The following is a 19202-nucleotide window of genomic DNA, read 5'->3' as shown; positions in this document are numbered from 1 at the left end:
CTTGATATATTCCTCCAGTGCAGGGTATCTGGTGATATTTTACCATGATGGTAAATGATATCTATGGTAGACAGGTTATGGTCTATGGACATATGCAGGACAAGGTTTATAAATTGAAGTAATATCTTTCGTTTGACAAACTGGCATAACTGAAATAATCACATCAGCTTTCTAGATCATAAGTGTTCTTCAAACCTGAACAGAAATGGGAAAATGTGTGTGTAAGAAAAGCCACAATGAAATAGACCAGGAGCCTGGCTCTCAAATTGGCCAATGGTAGATGGCAAAGAACAGAGCAAATACATATATATAAATATATACATATAAATTGACATGCCTGAGGGACAGATGCCATCCAGAGGGACCTGGACAAGCTTGAGAAGTGAGCCCATGTGAACCTCATGAGGTTCAACAAAGCCAAGTGCAAGGTCCTACACCTGGGTCAGGGCAACCCCTGGTATCAATACAGGCTGAGAGATGAAGGGATTGAGAGCAGCCCTGCAGAGGAGGACTTGGGGGTACTGGTGGATGAAAAACTGGACATGAGCTGGCAATGTGCACTCACAGCCCAGAAGGTCAACCATATCCTGGGCCACATCAAAAGAAGTGTGGCCAGCAGGTCAAGGGAGGAAATTCTGTCCCTCTACTCCATTCTGGTGAGACCCCACCTGGAGTGCTGCGTCCAGCTCTGGGGCCCTCATCACAGAAAAAACATGGACCTGTTGGAGCGCGTCCAGAGGAGGCCATAAAAATGATCTGAGGGCTGGAGCACCTCTTCTATGAAGACAGGCTGAGACAGCTGGGGTTGTTCAGCCTGGAGAAGAGAAGGCTCTGGGGAGACCTCATTGCAGCCTTTCAGTACTTAAAGGGGGCTTAGAAGAAAGATGGGGACATACTTTTTAGTGGGGCCTGTTGCGATAGGACAAGGGGTAATGGGTTTAAACTAGAAGAGGGTAGATCCAGGCTAGATATAAGGAAGAAAATTTTTACGATGAGGGTGGTGAAACACTGGTAACAGGTTGACCTGTAGGGGAATAGACAGGGATCAGCGACCGGAAGATCACATGATGTGACGGAAAGATAGACTCCTCCCCATAGGAGTGGCAGGAACAGGAAGCGCAAGATCTATATAAGCGTGTGACGCAGTTAAATAAACAGACATTTTGTATCCATCATATTGATGTCTGTGCATCACTGTCCCCAGGGTGGGTAGAGCCCTGTGTCCCGGAGATATGCGGCCCAAGATAAGTTCTCCCATAGAAGCGTACAGCAACAACCAGAGAAATTGTGGATGCCCCATCCTTGGAAATGTTCAAGGCCAGGTTGGATGGGGCTCTGAGCAACCTGATCAAGTTGAAGATGTGCCTGCTCACTGCAGGGTGGTTGGACTAGATGACCTTTAAAGGTCCCTTCTAACCCAAACTATTCTATGATTCTATATATATGAATATGATTTTGTCCTGCTCTTCCAAATATTCTCCCAACCTACAATTATTTCTAGTTCAGTCACTTCCTGAAGTGGACTTGGTTTCTGTGTATTTAGTGCTCTACAAATTCTGGGGTTTTTTTTTCCAATTAATTTCTCTGCAATAAATGTGTCCAATCTCCTCTTAAGATTATGCAAACTTAAAGCATCCACAACATTCACTGGCAAGTTGTTCTGTGCCACAACCATGTGGACAAGATGCTTATTTTCATCTGTCTTGCCCTGGATCTTGCCATCTGATGGCCCTTAATCCTGGAAGGGACAGTAAATAAACACTTCTTATCCATCAGTAATTATTCTACAGATTTCTAACATATCATCCCCTATCATATTTTCCTCTAGCTGAGGGAGCCATAGCTTATTTAGCTGTCACCCAGGCAGCAGCTTTTCTGTATGCATGACCATTTTAATTGCCCTTTTTTGGAGCTTTTCACTGTTCTGTTCTAGCCCTTTTGAGATGGAAAGGGCTAGATAGTTATTCAAGATGTGAGCAAACATGGATTTAGGCAGTGATATAATGGCATTCTCCCTTCGCTATTTCTTTCCTAGATCACATCTACCACTACAGTTGTCACCTTAGCCTCCTCTGAAACAGAACTGCAACCTACACTATACTTCTGCTCCCTCAAGATCTTGATAATTACCAGCTCGGGTCTACACACCATTTCAGAAATGAGGAAGGGCCTGCACACTTGAAAACTTGTTGATTTCCTCCAAAAGTATCAAACACTTGAATTTCTACTTTCAATTCTTACCACACTTCATATTTGGAATGGAAAACAAACTGAGGTGAGCAAACAATAATTGTATACACACACAAATAAAAAAAAAAAGGTATCATTGAGGCTGTCTGCTGAATTCTGGAAATTTTTCAGGTCATCTTCTGTTCCATGTTAATTTAAATAGACTCATTTTCCTGTACCACATTTATATCATAGTACACTTGGAAAACAGCAAGAGGAAGCTATTTTGCTTCAATTGTTATTTTCAGCCATCTTTGGTTTATTTGTTCCATAAATTTCATAGATTACTACACAGCATCTGCTGTCATTAAGATAATTGCAGAAGGATACATATCAATGTTGGGGTAAATATTATTAAAATATCAGAAAAACATTCACTTTTGTGTAAAATGAAGTAAAAATTTCTACAGCGGATATTAAACATGAAGTAATAAATGTAAAGGCCTTTACTCACAAACAAAGAAATCAAATACAACTTAATACTCTAAAATAATTGTAGTCTCTTCCTCACAAGCTCCAAACTTCCTTGGAGAGCTGACAGGAAAATTAATACAAGAAGCTTCATGGCAAATCTAATCAGTTCCTCAAAGAACATCTGCACAATCATGGTATCAGTTCACACTACATCACAGGAGGAAGCACAAATACAGAACCATGAGGTTGTGCAAATCTCCTCAGCAACACATCAATATAGAGCATCCACCCTAAGTGAAAACACTCAGGTATAACTCGGACATTATCTAAAGTACACCACACAATAACTGCAGACAAAGCTTCTAACACACTAGCATCTAACTTGCTGCTTCTCCATCTTGTCCTCGGACAGCCAAGTGCATGCTACGCCACTTCTTTCAATGGCTTACTGTGTCACTGAACGCTCCTTTGCTGAGGTGTACGTGGTTGAGTTTTCATGAGCCGTGCAAGTGAGTTCATCATGTCCGAAGAAACAGAACTCCTTACCTTCCAACCTCTCCCCTTACAGGAACCAGTAATGGTGTGACTAGAAAGGCATGGGATCACAGAATCACAGGTTGGAAGGGACCTCAGGGATCATCTAGTCCAACCTTTCTAGGAAGGGCACCGTCTAGACAAGATGGCCCAGCACCCTGTCCAGATGACTCTTGAAGGTCTCCAACATGGCCGAGTCAACCACTTCCCTGGGGAGATTATTCCAACGGGTGACTGTCCTCACTGTGAAAAATTTTCCTCTGGTGTCTTATCGGAACCTCCTCAAGAGCAACTTGTGTCCATTCCCCCTTGTCCTCTCCCTGTGACTCCTTGCAAAAAGGGAGTCTCCATCTTCTTTATAGCTACCCCTTGGTACATGGTGATGAGATGCCCTCTAAGCCTCCTTTTCTCAAGGCTGAACAAACCCAGTTCTCCCAGCCTATCCTCGTATGGCAGCTTCCCAGTCCTTTGATCATCTTGGTGGCCCTTCTCTGGACCCCTTCCAGCCTGTCCACATCCTTTTTGTAGAGTGGGGACCAGAACTGTACACAGTACTCCAGGTGTGGCCTCACAAGCACTGAGTAGAGCAGGATGACGACTTCTTTATCTCTGCTGGCGATGCCCTTTTTGATGCAACCCAGCATCCTGTTGGCCTTCTTGGCCACAGCAGCACACTGTTCATGCTCATGTTGAGCTTTCTGTCCACCAGGACCCCCAGGTCCCTTTCCACAGAGCTGCTCTCCAGCCAGGTGGATCCCAGTTTGTGCTGCACTCCCAGATTATGTTTTCCCAGGTGCATGACCTTACACTTGTCCTCGTTGAATTTCATAAGGTTCTTGCTGGCCCACTCTTCCAGCCTATCCAGGTCTCCCTGCAGAGCAGCTCTCCCTTCTGGAGTGTCTACTTCCCCACTCAGCTTGGTGTCATCTGCAAACTTCATCAGGCTACACTTGATGCCGTTATCCAGATCGCTTATAAGGATATTGAATAACATTGGGCCCAATATTGATCCCTGGGGGACTCCACTAGTGACAGGTTGTCAGTTTGAGAAAGAGCTATTTACCACCACCCTTTGTGTGGGTGTGGCCTGTCAGCCAGTTCCCCACCTACTGCAGAGACCACTTGCCTAGGCCATAACGCATCAATTTCTCCAGGAGGAGACTGTGGGGGACTGTATCAAAGGCCTTGGAGAAGTCCAGGTAGACAATGTCCACTGCCCGCCCCATGTCAACCAGGCAAGTCACTTTGTCATAGAAGGCCACCAGCTTTGTCGAGCACTATCTGCCTTTAGTGAAGCCGTGTTGGCTTTTCCCACTCACACGCTTCATTTGACTTGTGATGGCCCCCAGGAGGATTCGTTCCATAACTTTCCCAGGGATTGAAGTAAGGCTGATGGGCCTTACCCGGATCCTCCCTCGAGCCTTTCTTGTAGATAGGGGTGACATTTGCCTTCCTACAGTCCTCCGGAACACCCCCCATTCTCCATGACTTCTCGAAGATTATGGAGAGTGGCCTTGCAATGATGTCAGCCAGCTCTCTCAACACCCTTGGGTGGATGGAGTCAGGGCCCATTGATTTGTAGGGGTCAAGCTCCTGTAGTAATTCATGTACTAACTTTTCCTTCACCAATGGTGGGTCGGTGTTTGGATCAATCAGCAATTTTGTTCCCGAAGCCTGGGACCCTACAGTGTTGGTAAAGACAGAGGTGAAGATGTTGAGGACCTCTGCCTTTTCAGCATCATTGGTGACTGACTGTCCTTTTCCGTTTAACAGTGGGCCTATGTTTTCCTTCTTTTTCTGCTTATGGTTGACATGTCTGAAGAAACCTTTCTTGTTATTTTTCACGTCTACAGCCAGTTTCAATTCAAATTGGGGTTTTGCTTTTCTAACTGCATCTCTGCACACTCTGGCAATGCCCTTGTAGCTCTCGACGGATAATCCTCCACTTCTCCATCTCTGGTATGCTTCCCTTTTGGATTTGAGTTGACCCAGGAGGTCATGGTTGAGCCATGGGGGCCTCTTGCTCTGCTTACTTCCCTTTCCTTTGTAGGGGATAAATTGGCTTTGTGCTTCCAATACAGAGTTCTTGAAGAACTCCCAGCACTCACTAGCTCCTTTGTCTTCCATGGAGGCTTCCCATCGAATCCCTCCCAAATGAGCCCTGAGTGCACTGAAGTTTGCTCTTCTAAAATCCATAACCCTTGTCTTAGAGCTGACCTTCAGCACACTCAGCAGGATCCCGAACTCCACAATATTGTGGACAGTGCAGCCAAGGCTATCACTAACCGAGATATTACAAAGCAGGCTTTCTCAGTTTGTGAACAGCAAGTCCAGCAGCGCCTCCTTCCTGGTTGGCACATCTAGCATTTGTATCAGGAAACAGTCCTCTATACATTCCAGGAACTTGGTGGATGCGAGCTGCTGTATTGTTCTTCCAGCAGATGTCTGGGTAGTTGAAGTCCCCCATCAGGACCAGGTTCTGTTGCCCAGAAGCTTGCTTTAGTGCCCCAAATATCACTTTGTCATCGTGGTTAGGAGGTCGATAGCAGATGCCCATTGTGAGGTCCTGCTTGGAGATGACCCCTTTGACTTTAACCCAGAGGCATTCGATAGAGCAGTCGCAATCACCATAGTTGATGCTGGTTTCCTTGAGTGCACATACTAGAACTCCTCACTACTAGAAGGCTTCCTTGCCTGTGTTCACAGACCTCCCTCTGCCATCTGTCGGTCACCTCAGAACCAGGAGTAAGTACAGTATTGCCTAACTTTATCACTCCTTAGAGAACATGCATTATGGAAACATGCAATGGCTCACCATACTTTAATAAAGCAAGCAATTTCCCCAAAACCGACTTTGGTTTCAGGCACACCTATAAAATTATTTCAGAAATCACCCTAGTCACCCAACAACCAACTTCCCAACACCAAGCATGTACGGTGTTTGTACCTGTCTGAAGTGACCAGTTATTAGAGCGCAATAGTTACTTGCTTCTACACCAGCACTGGTGCACTTCGTTGAGAACGCTGGTGCAAAAGCATGAGGATGAGCTCCTCACATAACTTCATGAAAGTTTTTTTTTTGCATTAACAATTCTGGAGCCATTTCCAGTCATCTGAAACCTATGGAACAATGTGATCCTATCCTACCACTCTCCTCTTCTGCGAGCCTCAGAACAGCATGGCAATGATGATGTTCAATATCTCTTGGAAGTCATGGATGCTTCCATCCTCACTGAGTTTGGTGAAACTCTCCACATTTCAGAAAAGCCATCACACATTTTTTTGACACACTTTTTTTAACCACATAAGTAGGTCATCCTTCCCATAATCAGAACTGTATCATTAATGGAATCATGGCTTTGTTGACTTCTAAGAGCAGAGAACACAAAGGAGTTCACACAGTCTAATGTGACAGGAGGTTAACAACATTTTCCCTCTTAGAGGCACGTAAGACAGGCTAGCAGTGCCATAACACACCACAACAAAATACAGAAAAGCTCAACTTGACTCAGTGCTTAAATGCAGATGCATACATGACAGCGCGGCATTGCAGAGCTTATGGTAGCCCAGACAAGCCCAAATACACTTTAAGACACAAAGCGCAGTTGTTTTAATTTTAATGCAACAGCCCTTCAGACATTCCCAATGCTAGCTACAATCGTTGTTTCCTTTTAAGGAGGATAAAATACTCGCACCGCTGTCTGCTTCCCAAGTATCCTCTCCTCCTCCTCCAACAAAACTCTTTTTTGACTTTTTAGGACACAAAATCACTATGTTTCATTCAAAGGTAAACTTCTCTTCCCAGCCTAGCAGTATAGCTTATGCTTTCTGTTATCTTCCCTAGATTATACTGGATAAAAGCAGATGAGGCATTTCTGATTCATGCAAATCTGAAGGAACCAGAAGGGACAGCATGAAACTGAGTGTCACTTACAACCATTACTTTTTTTGCCCTTGATTATTCCTACAGCTAGATAAATTTGCCCGCTATATGAAGGAAACTACAACACTCAACTGCAGTCTGAATAAGAGGAAAGAAACAGAAGGGAAAAGGCTGCAGAGATGGATCATGTGCTACGTAGTTTAACATGTATTTGGCATACAAGACTACAGCTTGGCTTTAACTTGCCTCCACCTTTTCCTGAAAAGCTTTCTCTGGATACAGAGAATACATCAGGACTTTAGACATTATTAAGTCGACCTATATGCATCACTGGAATTTTACACTTGCTGGAATTTTGAGAGACTAGTTTTATTCCCCAAAGTTATCACTGATGTGTTTTCCTCCATTTTCTTTGCATTTTGCCCTTCCACAAACAGACTCTAATATAAAGCATCCAGGGGCAGCAGTGTAAAATTCAGCAAATACTGGAGAAATTAGTAAAGCACCAGAAGCATCCCAACTACATCAACAATTATATGAAACTGAATGCATACACAAGAGCATTAATAATGAAAGATGTTCATAATTTCCAGATGAAAACAAGAGCCGCATCTGCATGAAGAGTCAGTATTTATACAGGTGAAAGAAGCAACCAATTATCTCTACAGCAGTTCTCAGTACAGTATCATAAGCCAATTGAAAGAGCAAGTTCTGCATCAGAGAAATTCTGAAAGATTAGGAGAAAGTATAAAAGGAAAATATGTAACTTCCCTCAGATATTTCTCTCATTCATATGACAGATTAATTGGCATCTGGAGGACTTGTTTGATAAAGGTCCTCTAACAAAAAAATGAGGCATTTATTCATAAGTGATGAAAAACAACAATAAAAAAAAATCAAGAAATAACTACAAGATCTGCTTATAAAAAGTTACATAATTGACATGATCTGTAATATGCATTATATTACTGGAATCAAGTAAATAATTAACTTTTTCTTCTTTCAGTCTTGTTGAGTCACCTGAAATGAAGGGACAGCAATATGGACACCAAGAGCTCTTCAAGGTATGTGAAATTTCATACCAAACTACGGCAAGTCTACTTTGCATTACACAGATAAACAGAATTGCATCATTTTTCTAATCAGCAAAACACGAGGTTGTTAAAAAATAAATAAGATCACGCTATCAAATTTTACTGATAAAGTTTCCAAGTGAAAAATGAGCTGCTATGAAAAAAAAAAAATCAAAGCATTTTTCAAATGTGAATGAATTCAGAAGATGCTCATTCTACAGACTGAGGAGCACAGGTTCTTCAGGTAGACATAGCAGAACTGATAAAAGTTAAGTTCCAGTTTCAGACTATAAAAAAAGACATGATTTGTGTATACATATAAATATATACACAAAAAAAGACACCATTTGTGTGTGTAGAAAGACATGTATAGGTGTTTTCAGCGCATGAAACTGACAGGCCAAACGATTTTTGCAGGGTCACACATGAAGCCTGAGCCTGTCAGGCTTTCTCTGAAGCCAAACTGGGCTTGACTTGCAAAAAGCTGATGTAAAAGACTTGCTTTTAAATGGCATTACGCCCCGTTTCACTCCTTACACTTGTGCACCTACTGGAAACGTGAAGAACACAAAGTGCAGCTTTCCATGACCTTTTTGAGACAGCTCTCCAAGGCCTCAAAGCACATATATACGGTAAGGTTCGAAGTTTCTCTGGAATGGGACGAAGGGCTGTATTTTAGGCGTTCTTCCGTGTCAGTATTTAGCACTCAGGAAGTGACAAAAAGCACGAATCTGTTGAAGCGTCAGGGAATAAGAAGGAACGACGACGTTCTACTTAAACATTATCATCAAGCTGAAGTTCCCCCACCTCCCCACCAGCCGCCTGCCCCCTCACACAGGCCGGTCCCCCCGCACCCCGCCGCCAGCACAGAGCCGCTCCCCCGGCCCGAGGGACGGTGGACCCCAGGGCGCCCGCCGCCCCCTCACGCTCCCCGCAGCCAGCGCTGCCTTCCCACTCCCGGCGCCCGCAGGGCCGAGCGGGGACCCCGCCACGTACGCCGCGCCACGCCACGCCACGCGAAACGTGGACAACTTTCGGCGGAGGCCGCCGGGGCTGCCCGCAGCCCGGGGGCCACTCGCCACCCGCCTCAGCGACATGGCTGCCGGGGACACCCCCTCCCCGAGAGAGGAGCCGCGGGTCCCCGGGACCGACAACGAGCCGCGGGGTCCGGTCGAGAACAGAAGAGGCTGCGGTCCCACGGGACAGCCCCGCCACCACGGCGGAAAGGGTTAACCCTGCCTCGCCCAGGCGGTAACAGCCGCCGCCTTCCCCTGCCGCCCTCCCCTCCCCGGCGCCGCAGCTGCGCTCCGTAACTCACCTCGACCCCACCCGCCTCCTCATCGCGCCGCCGGCGGGCCCCTCCCCTGGCGGCGGGGCGGAGCGGGACCGGCCCGCCGGAGCCCCGCTGCCTTCTGGGATCGGCCTCCGCCCTCCCACGGGCTGCGGCGGCGGCATCGGCTGCGAGCGCGAACTACGCGTCCCGGCGTGCCCCGCGCAGCGCGGGAACCCGGAAGTGAGCGGCGGAGGCGGGGAGCGCGGGGCCCCGCGCTGGAACTTGCCCGGGTGTTTCCTGGCGACGGGGGAAGTGAGGAGCCGCCGCGGAGAGTGGGAGCCGCGTTCCCCCCCCTCCCGGGCGCCCCATCTACCATGAGACCCGCCATCTTCCCGCTCCTGCCTGACCCTGGCTGCCTCCTCCTCCTCCTGGTGAGTGTGCGGCGCCCCGCAGCCCGCCCTTCCCGGCCCTGCCGCAGTCCCGCCGGGCGGGATCATCGGCCTGGGCTGGGTGGCGTGGAGGGTGGTCGGTGGGCCCTCGGGGTTCGTTCCCTCCCGCCCGCCGCCTCCCGTTAGTCCCGCCGGGAACGTGCCTTGGTACCCGGCCCCCTCGGGCCCGCGGTGCCGCCCCTCGCCTCGCCCCTCCGGGGCTGGGGGCCGGGGCCGCTCCGCCGGCACCTGCTCAGCGGGGGAGGGGGGGAGGGGGGGAGGGAGGGGATCGGCGGCTGCGGGAGCGGCCCCGGTTGGCGGAGGCCGGTGTTGTGGCCGAGGCTGATAGGCTGCGGGACCCGGAACGGGCCGGCGGCGGGGCGGGGCCGGGCCTGGGCTCGCCGCTCCTCCGGGCTGAGGCTCGGGGGCCGCCGCGGGCCCGGGGCATGGGCCTGGCGGGCGGTGGGGCCCGGCTACCGGATCAGCCGCGGGGAGGGCCGGCGTCGCGCCGCCTCTCCTCCATGGGAACCGCAGGCAGGGAGAGGGAGTGGGCCCGGGAGGGCCGCGCAGCCCCTCGGGCGGCGGCGTGAGCCTTGGCTGCCGGGAGGGAGCTGCCCCCTGCGGAGGGTGCCGCTCCGGAACCCCCCGGGCCTCGGTGCTGCGGCCCTCGCACCGAGGGGAGCGGGTGCCCCTGCCCCGGCGAGGAGGGTCTGCCTCTGCGCCCTGCCCTGAGCGCGCCTGCAGCAGAGCGACCCCGTCCGAGCTCGGTGGCCGGAGCTGGGAGAGGTTCCCGAGCCGTCTTGCACAGTCGTTACATTTATCTTCCGTTGTCAGACCGCAGCGGTTTTATTTTCAGGCTGGCATTGCATGCATGATTTAAGCCACCTTCCAGCTTTGCATACACAGAAACGCAATCACTGATGCATGTGTTTTGTGGAGATAAGTTGTCTGTTATCTATTTTTTTTCTAAACAGGCTGCCGTAGTGATTCTTAGTCTTCCAGAATTGAATTAGGCCAGATTCCATGCCTTTCATACCATAAGTGACTTGCAGAGCTAAAGGGGACTTGTGTGAATAAGTTTAATAGGATTTGGTGTTAAGATACTGATGTATTTAATCAATCTTATTTTGAACACTTGGGAGAATAACAACGGCCAGAAAATGAAGGCATAATTGGAGGTAAAAGTAGATAGGGCTTTGGGGAATCCAAAGGGAAGTACATAGTGGTATAGCTACTAATGAATGAAGTAGTTAAGAATGTGAGGACAAGTACTTGATGAACAGAACAAGTACTTGTTATCCCTTTGAAACATGCACTTCTACCTAGATAAGCTCGGATTAAATTATTATAAGCTTGCTGTAGTTTCAGGGTTAGTAAATCCTGGTGATTGGTAGGGTTTGAAAAAACACGTTTGAAATGTTATATGTAGATGACTGCTTATAGTGTGTTAGCTCACTATATAGAGACTAACTAAAGTGAAGAACATAGAATTTTCTGGTCGCATCTGTGTGTTAAAACAATGTTGCTTATGCGCTAGGTTGGTTTTCACCATTAAGTATGGTCTCCAATGAGAAAAAACGAGGAGAGTGTACTGTTTTAAAATGCCATTTCAATGGGCAAGTACAAGTTTGAAGAAGTGGACACAAGTTAATGAAAGCATTTTTCTTTCTTCATGGTACAGTTGATCAATGCAAATTTAATATGCATCAGTTAGATCTATGTGTGCCAACTACAAAATAGGAAATGGCTAAGATCTGAAATTTCCCAATGCTTTACTTGCTCTGTTGCTGTTTCTTTGTATATGGGTGACTTAAATCAATTTCTAATGTGCTTTAAAAGAACTGTATACAAAAAACCTCAAAAAGAATACAGGTCAGTTTTGGTGGTTTGGGTTTTCTTGTGGGTTTTTTTTTTTAATAATGTATAATGTTACCTTTGTAATTCTTCAGTGCCATATCAGATGTGGCCCTGTGTTGTAAGGTGCCTAGTTACATACTTGGATCAAGCCAATGAATCATAGCTTTTAGTAGATTTGTTAAGAGTTTTGGAAAAATTGTCCTCAGCAGACTGGGAGTGGGAGGGATCCTTCTTCTTTAAAATAGCTTTAAAACTCCTTTACGAAGTCTATTTTCTCATGGCATTTGAATAATCTAGTAGAGTGTACCAGATGGGCTTTAAAGTTCTGGTAACTTTGTTTTTCTTGTTATTGACAGCCATGAATACTTAAGACTAGCAACATAACCATGGTAGCAATTGGTAAGGTTTGGGAGAGCACTCTGCTCTGCATCCAAAGGACGTGCCATCTAGCAGAGCCTCTTTGAGCACTGCAGTTAGCATATTATGTGGATATGTGAGCTTATTAGCATTACATCAGTGGTTCCTAAAACAGAATACAATGATAAGTAGCTGTGGAAACAGCTTACTAAGCTGGTCTTAGTAATAGCAATGAAGTTAAAAAAATATTAAATTTTCCACACTCTTGGATAAGCATATTTCTTCTCTAGATGGGGAATTAAAATGCTGCAGAAGGAAGAAAAGGTACAATGTCAATATCAAAAGAAGTTCTAAGAAGTTTGACAGTAGGAGATCACTAAAATTGCAGAGGGCTTTGGGTCTCACTCGAGTATTCTCTCTGGTCTCACTGAAGGCTGGGTTGCTCGGATGGAGGTTGCAGTGCAGAGTGTTACAGGGACACCTGCCAGTCCCAGCACAACCCTTTTCCCTTCCAACTTTTCAACCTCATGTGCTAGTATTGTGCTGGGCTGCTGGGAGACAAATAATGGCTGGAGCGAGGATGGGGGAAGTACGGGCTGGCATGACCCCTGCCTCTGCAATACTGGAGCTGAGTTGGATGGGTAAGCAGCCCAGAGCTGAGGCTGTAGAGGATTGTGTACAGCTGATAGCAAGGCTGGAATAAGAGATGCATTGTAATGTCATGTGGTCCCTTGTGCTCATAGATTAGGATATTTCTGCCATGTTGGTGTATTGTTTAATAGTGGGTAGGACAGATCTTTAGGATGAATCCAAGACAGTGGTACAAATGCTGGCAGGACAGTGGCTCATCACATTCTCCTCTAATGTAAGGTGGTTCTTTGGCTTTGCTCCAAGTAATTGTTCTGTATGTTTGCCTCTACTTGCGGATGTGTATACTTCGCCTATAAAGAAAATTCTAGAACAAGACACTCCATTGCACATGCTGCTTCCGCATATGTATGAAAGACATTTGTCATATTACTCAGTGTCCCTGAGGAATAGATGTGACTAGAGAAGAAACTACCAACTGATAGTGAGGGAAATGAAGGGGGAAGTTTTCTGTGGTTTTTCTTTTCTTTTTTTTTTTTCCTTCCTTCAAACAACTGTAAAAGGATTTCCCAATTCTTGCGTTTCCATCTGTGGAGGTTTATTAGGTTTCAAAACACCACTACTATGCCTTTTCTTTGTAGCTTATTTGGAAAGCTGTCATGGACAAACTGAGAACACCTACTAGTTAACATATTTGGCAACATCTTTGGAAGAGTGTATTTGTCCTCTCATATTCTGAAAATGTGAAATCTTGGAGTGTTGTCTGAGTCTTAAAGTTTACCTAGTTTTCTATCAAGCAGTAGCTTCTCTTCACTTGGGGTTATTACAGAAGCTGGTGTATGTTCCATTTATTATTTGGTAGTCCCCCCCACCCCCCCATATGCTCGACCCTGTAAGTTGATGCCGTTTATCATTGGCAGGTAATATTTAGTGTTACGGTTGGTCTTTTATATTTTCAGTGAAGCTTTCAAAAAACTACTAATAGCAATGCAATTGCAGCTGTTAGGAGCAGTAACTTAGAAGTGGCACAGATCAATTAGCTTTTGAATATCCTATTAAACTTTTAACTGGAAAAAATACCATAGAGTAATATTTCTGTTTCTTGTTTGACTGCCACTGCCTTTCGTGTCTTGTTAATGTGACACTGAGTACCCAAACAGTGAAAGTAAAATGAAATAAAATTCTTTTAACTTAAGACTGTTAACTGCTGTAGTGAGTTGCCCAGAGAGAAGTTGAACTTTCTGCACGGTTTACAATGTATAGAGCATGTTTCTGTGCATTTGCCTCTATCTGTGTTTGTATTAACAAATTTTATAGTCAGGAATCCTGCTCAAAATGTAATATTCTTCGCATTAGTCAAAGATCATAGTTACAGGCAAATTTTAGGCTACTGAGCCTTAGTCAGCGGCAGGGGTTCCCCCTAAGAATAGTATGGGAGTTCAGAGTTGACCATCATCTGTCATCTGCTGTAAAGAGTGAAGTACTTGTTAATTGCAGACCTTTCCCTGGGAGGGGGGTGGAGGGGAGGCTTACACTGTTACTATGAAGAATTGCATTCTTCTTGCTATGCCATGTGATGGGCAAGTTTCCTGTCTGGAGTGCTCAGGAGGGAAGACAAGAGAAACTGAATCGATTCTTCAAACAGAAGACTTGGACAATGCTGGAAAGGGTATAAATGAGTTATTGACAGCAGAATGTCAGAGATCCTGTTGCTGGCAGCTGAAGAACTCTGCGGTGACACACTTCATTTTCTTTTGATATCATTATTGTTCTCCTCTGTAATCTGCTTTGGGTTTTTTGGCAGGACAGCTTTCTTAGGCAAGAGACTGGTCCTCATACTGTTTTCTTGGGAAAGCAGAATTACCACTGGTTGTTCTTACACGTGCCCAGCAGTTATCTCCTGTGTTTTAATCAAACCTCTTCCTTTTGAAAGACATCAGGTTTATATGCTGCTATTCAGGAGGACCTGTTGTTCCCCTTGCAGGCTCTTTTGTAAGCTGTACTTGTATAGTTTCCAGGTATTTTGTTTGCTTGAAGGGAGGGAGTTCTCATGCGAAAAGCGAGTATACAAATACGCTGTAAATTTTATACCAGAGCTCCTTCAAAAGTGCTTCAAGAGAGCCTGGAGTTGTTTTCAAGTAATTGGTGCTTCAATAATGGAGTACTTTTGGATGCATTAGCAATACCTCTTTCCCCCTGTCCCACCACCCCTTGTTTGACAGCAAGTTCTCAGTGATTTAGGGGAGGAACATTTGGGAATGTAAGCAGAAGCAACACAGGGTGTTGATGTCAGAGCCTAAGCAACATTTTCTTCCAAAACTAAACTGGAGAGAGCTCCCCTGAGAAGTAGAGGAGGGCAGGTGCATTGTAGAGAAGTAGGAAAGGAAGTGAGATCAGACTTCCTTCTGAGAGTTGTCTTTGCACTTCTTTTCTTCCCAGTGTGTCTTTGTTCATCAGAAGCATGCTAACCATTGGTAGAAACATAGGTCATTTTCTTTTTCAAAACTGGTAGTGATGTCAGCTGCTCTTATTATCTAATTTTAAAAAAAGTTCATACCTCTGAGATTTTAGAAGTTTGATTAACTTTAATTATTTTAGTTTACTGGCTCTCAGGTATTTCATTTTACATTGTTAAGGGTTACTCTGTAAAGCTATTGCTATACTGAACACTAACTCAGAATATTTTCTTTGCTGCCAGTTCAGGATGCTGTATTTCTCCAAACCAGCTATAGGACCCTGTCCATATTAAGTTATGCTCTGGTGATAACGAAGTTCTTTACAAAAAGTGACAAGACATTCCAAGAGAGTTCATAATGTTTCCTGGTTTTATGTATGCTGCTTCTGAGAAACTGACTGCTCTGATAATACACCTTTTACAGCTAAGAGCCATTCATGCCATTAAAACACGTGCAAAGGTCGAATACTGTGCCCTTCAGATAATTACCTGTTACTTGCAACCTCTTCTAGGAATGAATCGAACCTGGAAGCTCCTCCACATGCATGCACGTACACCTTTCCTTTTATCTGGTAGTGATCCACAAGATCTGCTCTTTGAGTAGCTGACAGAACATAAATGTTGTCTGGTTGGCTGCAGTGGCACTAAGCAAAATGCATGGTCTGTATCTTAAACCATATACTGATTAAAATAGTGAAAGCAGTGAGGACAGCTTATTGCACATAGTTATCTAAATGCAGGTGCTCTATGCGTACCTTCAGCAAGTAACTGATTCCCAAGTAATAGTATATGCAGCATGAGGTTTCTGGTAAACACAGTAAATCTGTTAGTCTGTTTTTATTGTAGTAAATGTTTGAGGTTTCTTTCCTCCACTGGTTTCTTGATCTAGGTTAGTCTGGCTTTAGCAGGAAAGCTTTGAGCAGGAATATTGGGAGTCTCACTGTATTTACCTGATAGGGTCAAGTTGTAGAGTTATGGGTTAAGTTGTAGAGTTATGGGTTTTGATTGCCACTGGAAGTTTGATCATTTGAATTGGAAGTGACCTCTGAAGGGCATCTGGTCTCACTCCCTGCTTAATGCAAGACTAACTTACATGGGGTTGCTCAGGGTTTTTCCCAGTTGAGATCTGAGGATCTCCAAGGATGGAGGTTTTACAAGTTCTCTGGACACCTGTTTTAGCATTTGATCAAAACCCTGTAGAAATTTTTATTTGAAAAATCTATTTGGAGCTGCAGCTTGTGTCCATTGCCTCTTGTCCTATCACTGTACATCTTTGAGAAGAGGCTGGCTCTGCCTTCTCTATATAACCTCCAGCTAGGCTGTTCGTAACAGCAGTAATAGCTGCTGCTTCTTAAGGCTGAACAAATGCAGTTTTCTCAGCCGTTCTTCATACCCTGTTCTGTAGCCAATATTCATCTTGGTAGCAATCTGCTGGACTTCATTTCCATCTGTTAATGTATGTCTTGTACAGGCAATTGCAAAGCTGGACAGAATCCTTCAGATGTGGTCCCACAAGTGCCAAATGGAAGGGAAAAATCACTTCCCTTGGTCTGCTGGCTACACTTCTGCTAATGCAGCCCAGTATGCAGTTGTCTTTGCAAGGGATGCTCTGCTGACTCCTGTTCAGCTTGTCCCTGAAGATGTCTTCTGCAAAGCTGTTTTCTGTGTGGTTGGCTCCAGCCTGTATGAGTTATTCCACCCGAGATGCAGGACTTTGCCTTTGCTGAACTTCCTGGGGTTTCTGTCAGGCCATTTGTCCAGCCAACCGAGGCCTCTCTGAATAGCAGATCCCCCTTCTAGTATATAAGCCACTTCCCTCAGTTCAGTATCCTCAGTAAGTTTGCTGAGGGGACACTGTTCCATCATTCGTTCTGGGCATTAGTAAAGACAAACCTTACACCCAATACTGATCTGGAGAAACTCCATTAGAGACATGGTATCTTTGGTTACAGCCCTTTGAGCCCAAGAGTCCAGCTGCTGTGTGACACACTTTGTAGTTCACTTATTCAGTTCATATATCACAATTCAGGTCTAAGTATACAGTGAGATACTGTGTTAGAAACTTGCTAAAGTGAAGCAACAGTGTCCAGTACTCTTCCCTCATTTACAAAGCTAATCATCTCACTACAGAAAACAGATGGATTGATTTACTTATTCTAAATTCAGACTGGATGGATGTGCCTTCTAGAAGGAAAATTTGTGTCCATAATCCTCCTGGTGTCCCAGGGGAATGCATTTTGTCTGGCTCTGTGGATATCCAACTTGCTTAAGAGCTTTCTAACTTGGTCTTCCACTCGAGTGGGTAATGTTTCTCTTCTTGAGTACTCTGCTACTATGCTCAGACTTCATCAGTAGAAAATCAAAGACAAAATTGGGTATCTAAGCCTTTTCCGTGTCCCCTGCTAGTTTAGCAGCAGGCTTACAATTTTCTAAGTCTTCCTTTTATTGCCAGCATACCTGTAGAAACTTTCTCTATTAGCCTTAACATCCTTCTCTAGTCTCAACTCTAGCTGAGCTTGGGCATTTCTAATTTCATCCTGCCTGCTCAAGCAATGTTTCTATATGCCTACCAAGTATTTATTTTCTTACCTCTGCCGTCTCTGTACAATTTTTTTTAAACTCATCCAGAAGTTTTGTATTAACCCATGTAGGTCTTGCGCCATACCTACTTTCTGCACAGTGGAGTGGATTGTTTTTGTGCTTTGAAGAGGTTGTACTTTAAGATCAACGGGCTCTCCTGGGCCCTTTTGGCTGTCAGAGCCATATTCTATGAGTGGACTGAACTGTTGTTAAGATGTTGAGTGCCTTCAGTTCTTTTCCCTTTTTTTAAGGGTTCTGCAAGGTATGTTTTTCTAAGTATCAGAGTAGATAATAGATGGGAATTACTGTGAGACCTGGTCATTGGTGAGCAATATCTGAAAATTTCGTCAGCAGTGGTGATGAAATGAAACACTGGAGATCCCAATGGCTTGTTTCCTGGAAGAAGCAGGCTACAACATTTTGTGTGCTGGAGTCTTCCAGCTGCTTTACTTTGGACCAAAATTAAGGATATACTAACCCACAGGGAGATTTCAGGTATATGGTTTGCTGCATTCAGTTTCAAAGGAAGATACTTTGATTTCTTTAATCACTGAAACTTTGTTTCACAAACAGCATTTAGGATACAGGAATCTGAGCAGAAGGTAAAGCCCTAGAAATGGAGTATAGTAGGTGGCTTAGTTCCTTAGCAAACTTTTTGCAGCCAGCATGTCTCCTGTCTTGCCTGGTGTCAGTGATTCTTGCCTGGTTGCCATGTGCGTTTCACTGAGGTACATTTAAAAAAAAAGTCTGTAAGGATGTCAGGCTATTCTGGTTTTATTTTTACAGATTTGTAAAGAGAAGGGGGGAGAAAAGCAATCAAATCTCTGTAAGATAACTAGCAGTAAAGCCTATGTTTCGGCTCCAAGTGAATTTGTGTGGCAATTGGGCATGAACATGGAGAGAACTTGTTCATTAGGAACTCTGCAAGCATATTTTGAAAGGCAAGGAGTAGGTGCTTGCTCCAGTGGTCTCAATAAAGAAAATGACAGCTGTGATAGTGTTTTGCTGTTTCCCATAGCTGTCGTGATTATGAAGTGATGATGTAATTAACTTTCTCAAAAGCTTCACAAAGGGAAAGCTTTTCAATGATATAGCCACATTTGTAATCCCAAGAGGAGCTTCCTCCTTTAGTCACTATCTATCACTTCTGTCTCTTATAGTTAATTGAAATCCCCTTTCTTAAATCTTGCTGGAAACACTTAGCCCCTAAATTCTTCACCAGGCTCAAATTATGGATTTTCATAAATGTGTATATGAAAATCTTTTTTCTTTCTCTTCTCCCTGTTGAGTCAATTCATTTGGGATTTTGGACGGAATGACTGAAAGACAAATTGGTTGCTTCACAAAGGTAATTAAGACAGTATGTGGTGCAGGGGGTGAACAGTTAGGGGTTCTTTCCTACTAATGATCTGTTAATTAGTGAAGGGAGCTCAGCCAGTGTATGGGCCTCTCAGGAATTACCTTTGAATGACATTTAAAACTGCTTTTGTTAAGAAGGTATCATTGGGGGGTGGGGAGAGGAGCTTTTTTC

General features: G+C 44.9%; 2 protein-coding genes across 3 annotated transcripts in view; one reads left to right on the top strand and one right to left on the bottom strand.

The window, feature by feature from the left end:
• INVS (inversin) overlaps positions 1-9604 on the bottom strand; it is a 123153-nt gene extending 113549 nt beyond the window's left edge. The window contains exon 1 of one of the 2 annotated variants that reach the window (XM_064443157.1): positions 9452-9604. The gene's annotated coding sequence lies outside the window, so the exon portion shown is untranslated. Of the gene's footprint in view, positions 1-8684; positions 8949-9451 lie in introns of those variants that run through there. The other variant, XM_064443158.1, reaches the window with a different exon arrangement.
• Positions 9605-9639: 35 nt separating this feature from the next.
• The window catches only part of ERP44 (endoplasmic reticulum protein 44), a 52671-nt gene continuing 43108 nt past the window's right edge, over positions 9640-19202 (top strand). Inside the window, exon 1 of the mRNA XM_064443162.1 lies at positions 9640-9837. Coding sequence (XP_064299232.1) covers positions 9781-9837 — 57 coding nt within the window. The 5' untranslated portion in view covers positions 9640-9780. The remainder of the gene's footprint in view (positions 9838-19202) is intronic.

This window comes from Phalacrocorax carbo, chromosome 2 (genome assembly GCF_963921805.1).
Source record: "Phalacrocorax carbo chromosome 2, bPhaCar2.1, whole genome shotgun sequence".
Taxonomy (NCBI): Eukaryota; Metazoa; Chordata; class Aves; order Suliformes; family Phalacrocoracidae; genus Phalacrocorax; species Phalacrocorax carbo.
Note: the sequence above shows the minus strand (reverse complement) of the source record. Positions and strands in the feature narration are given on the sequence as shown.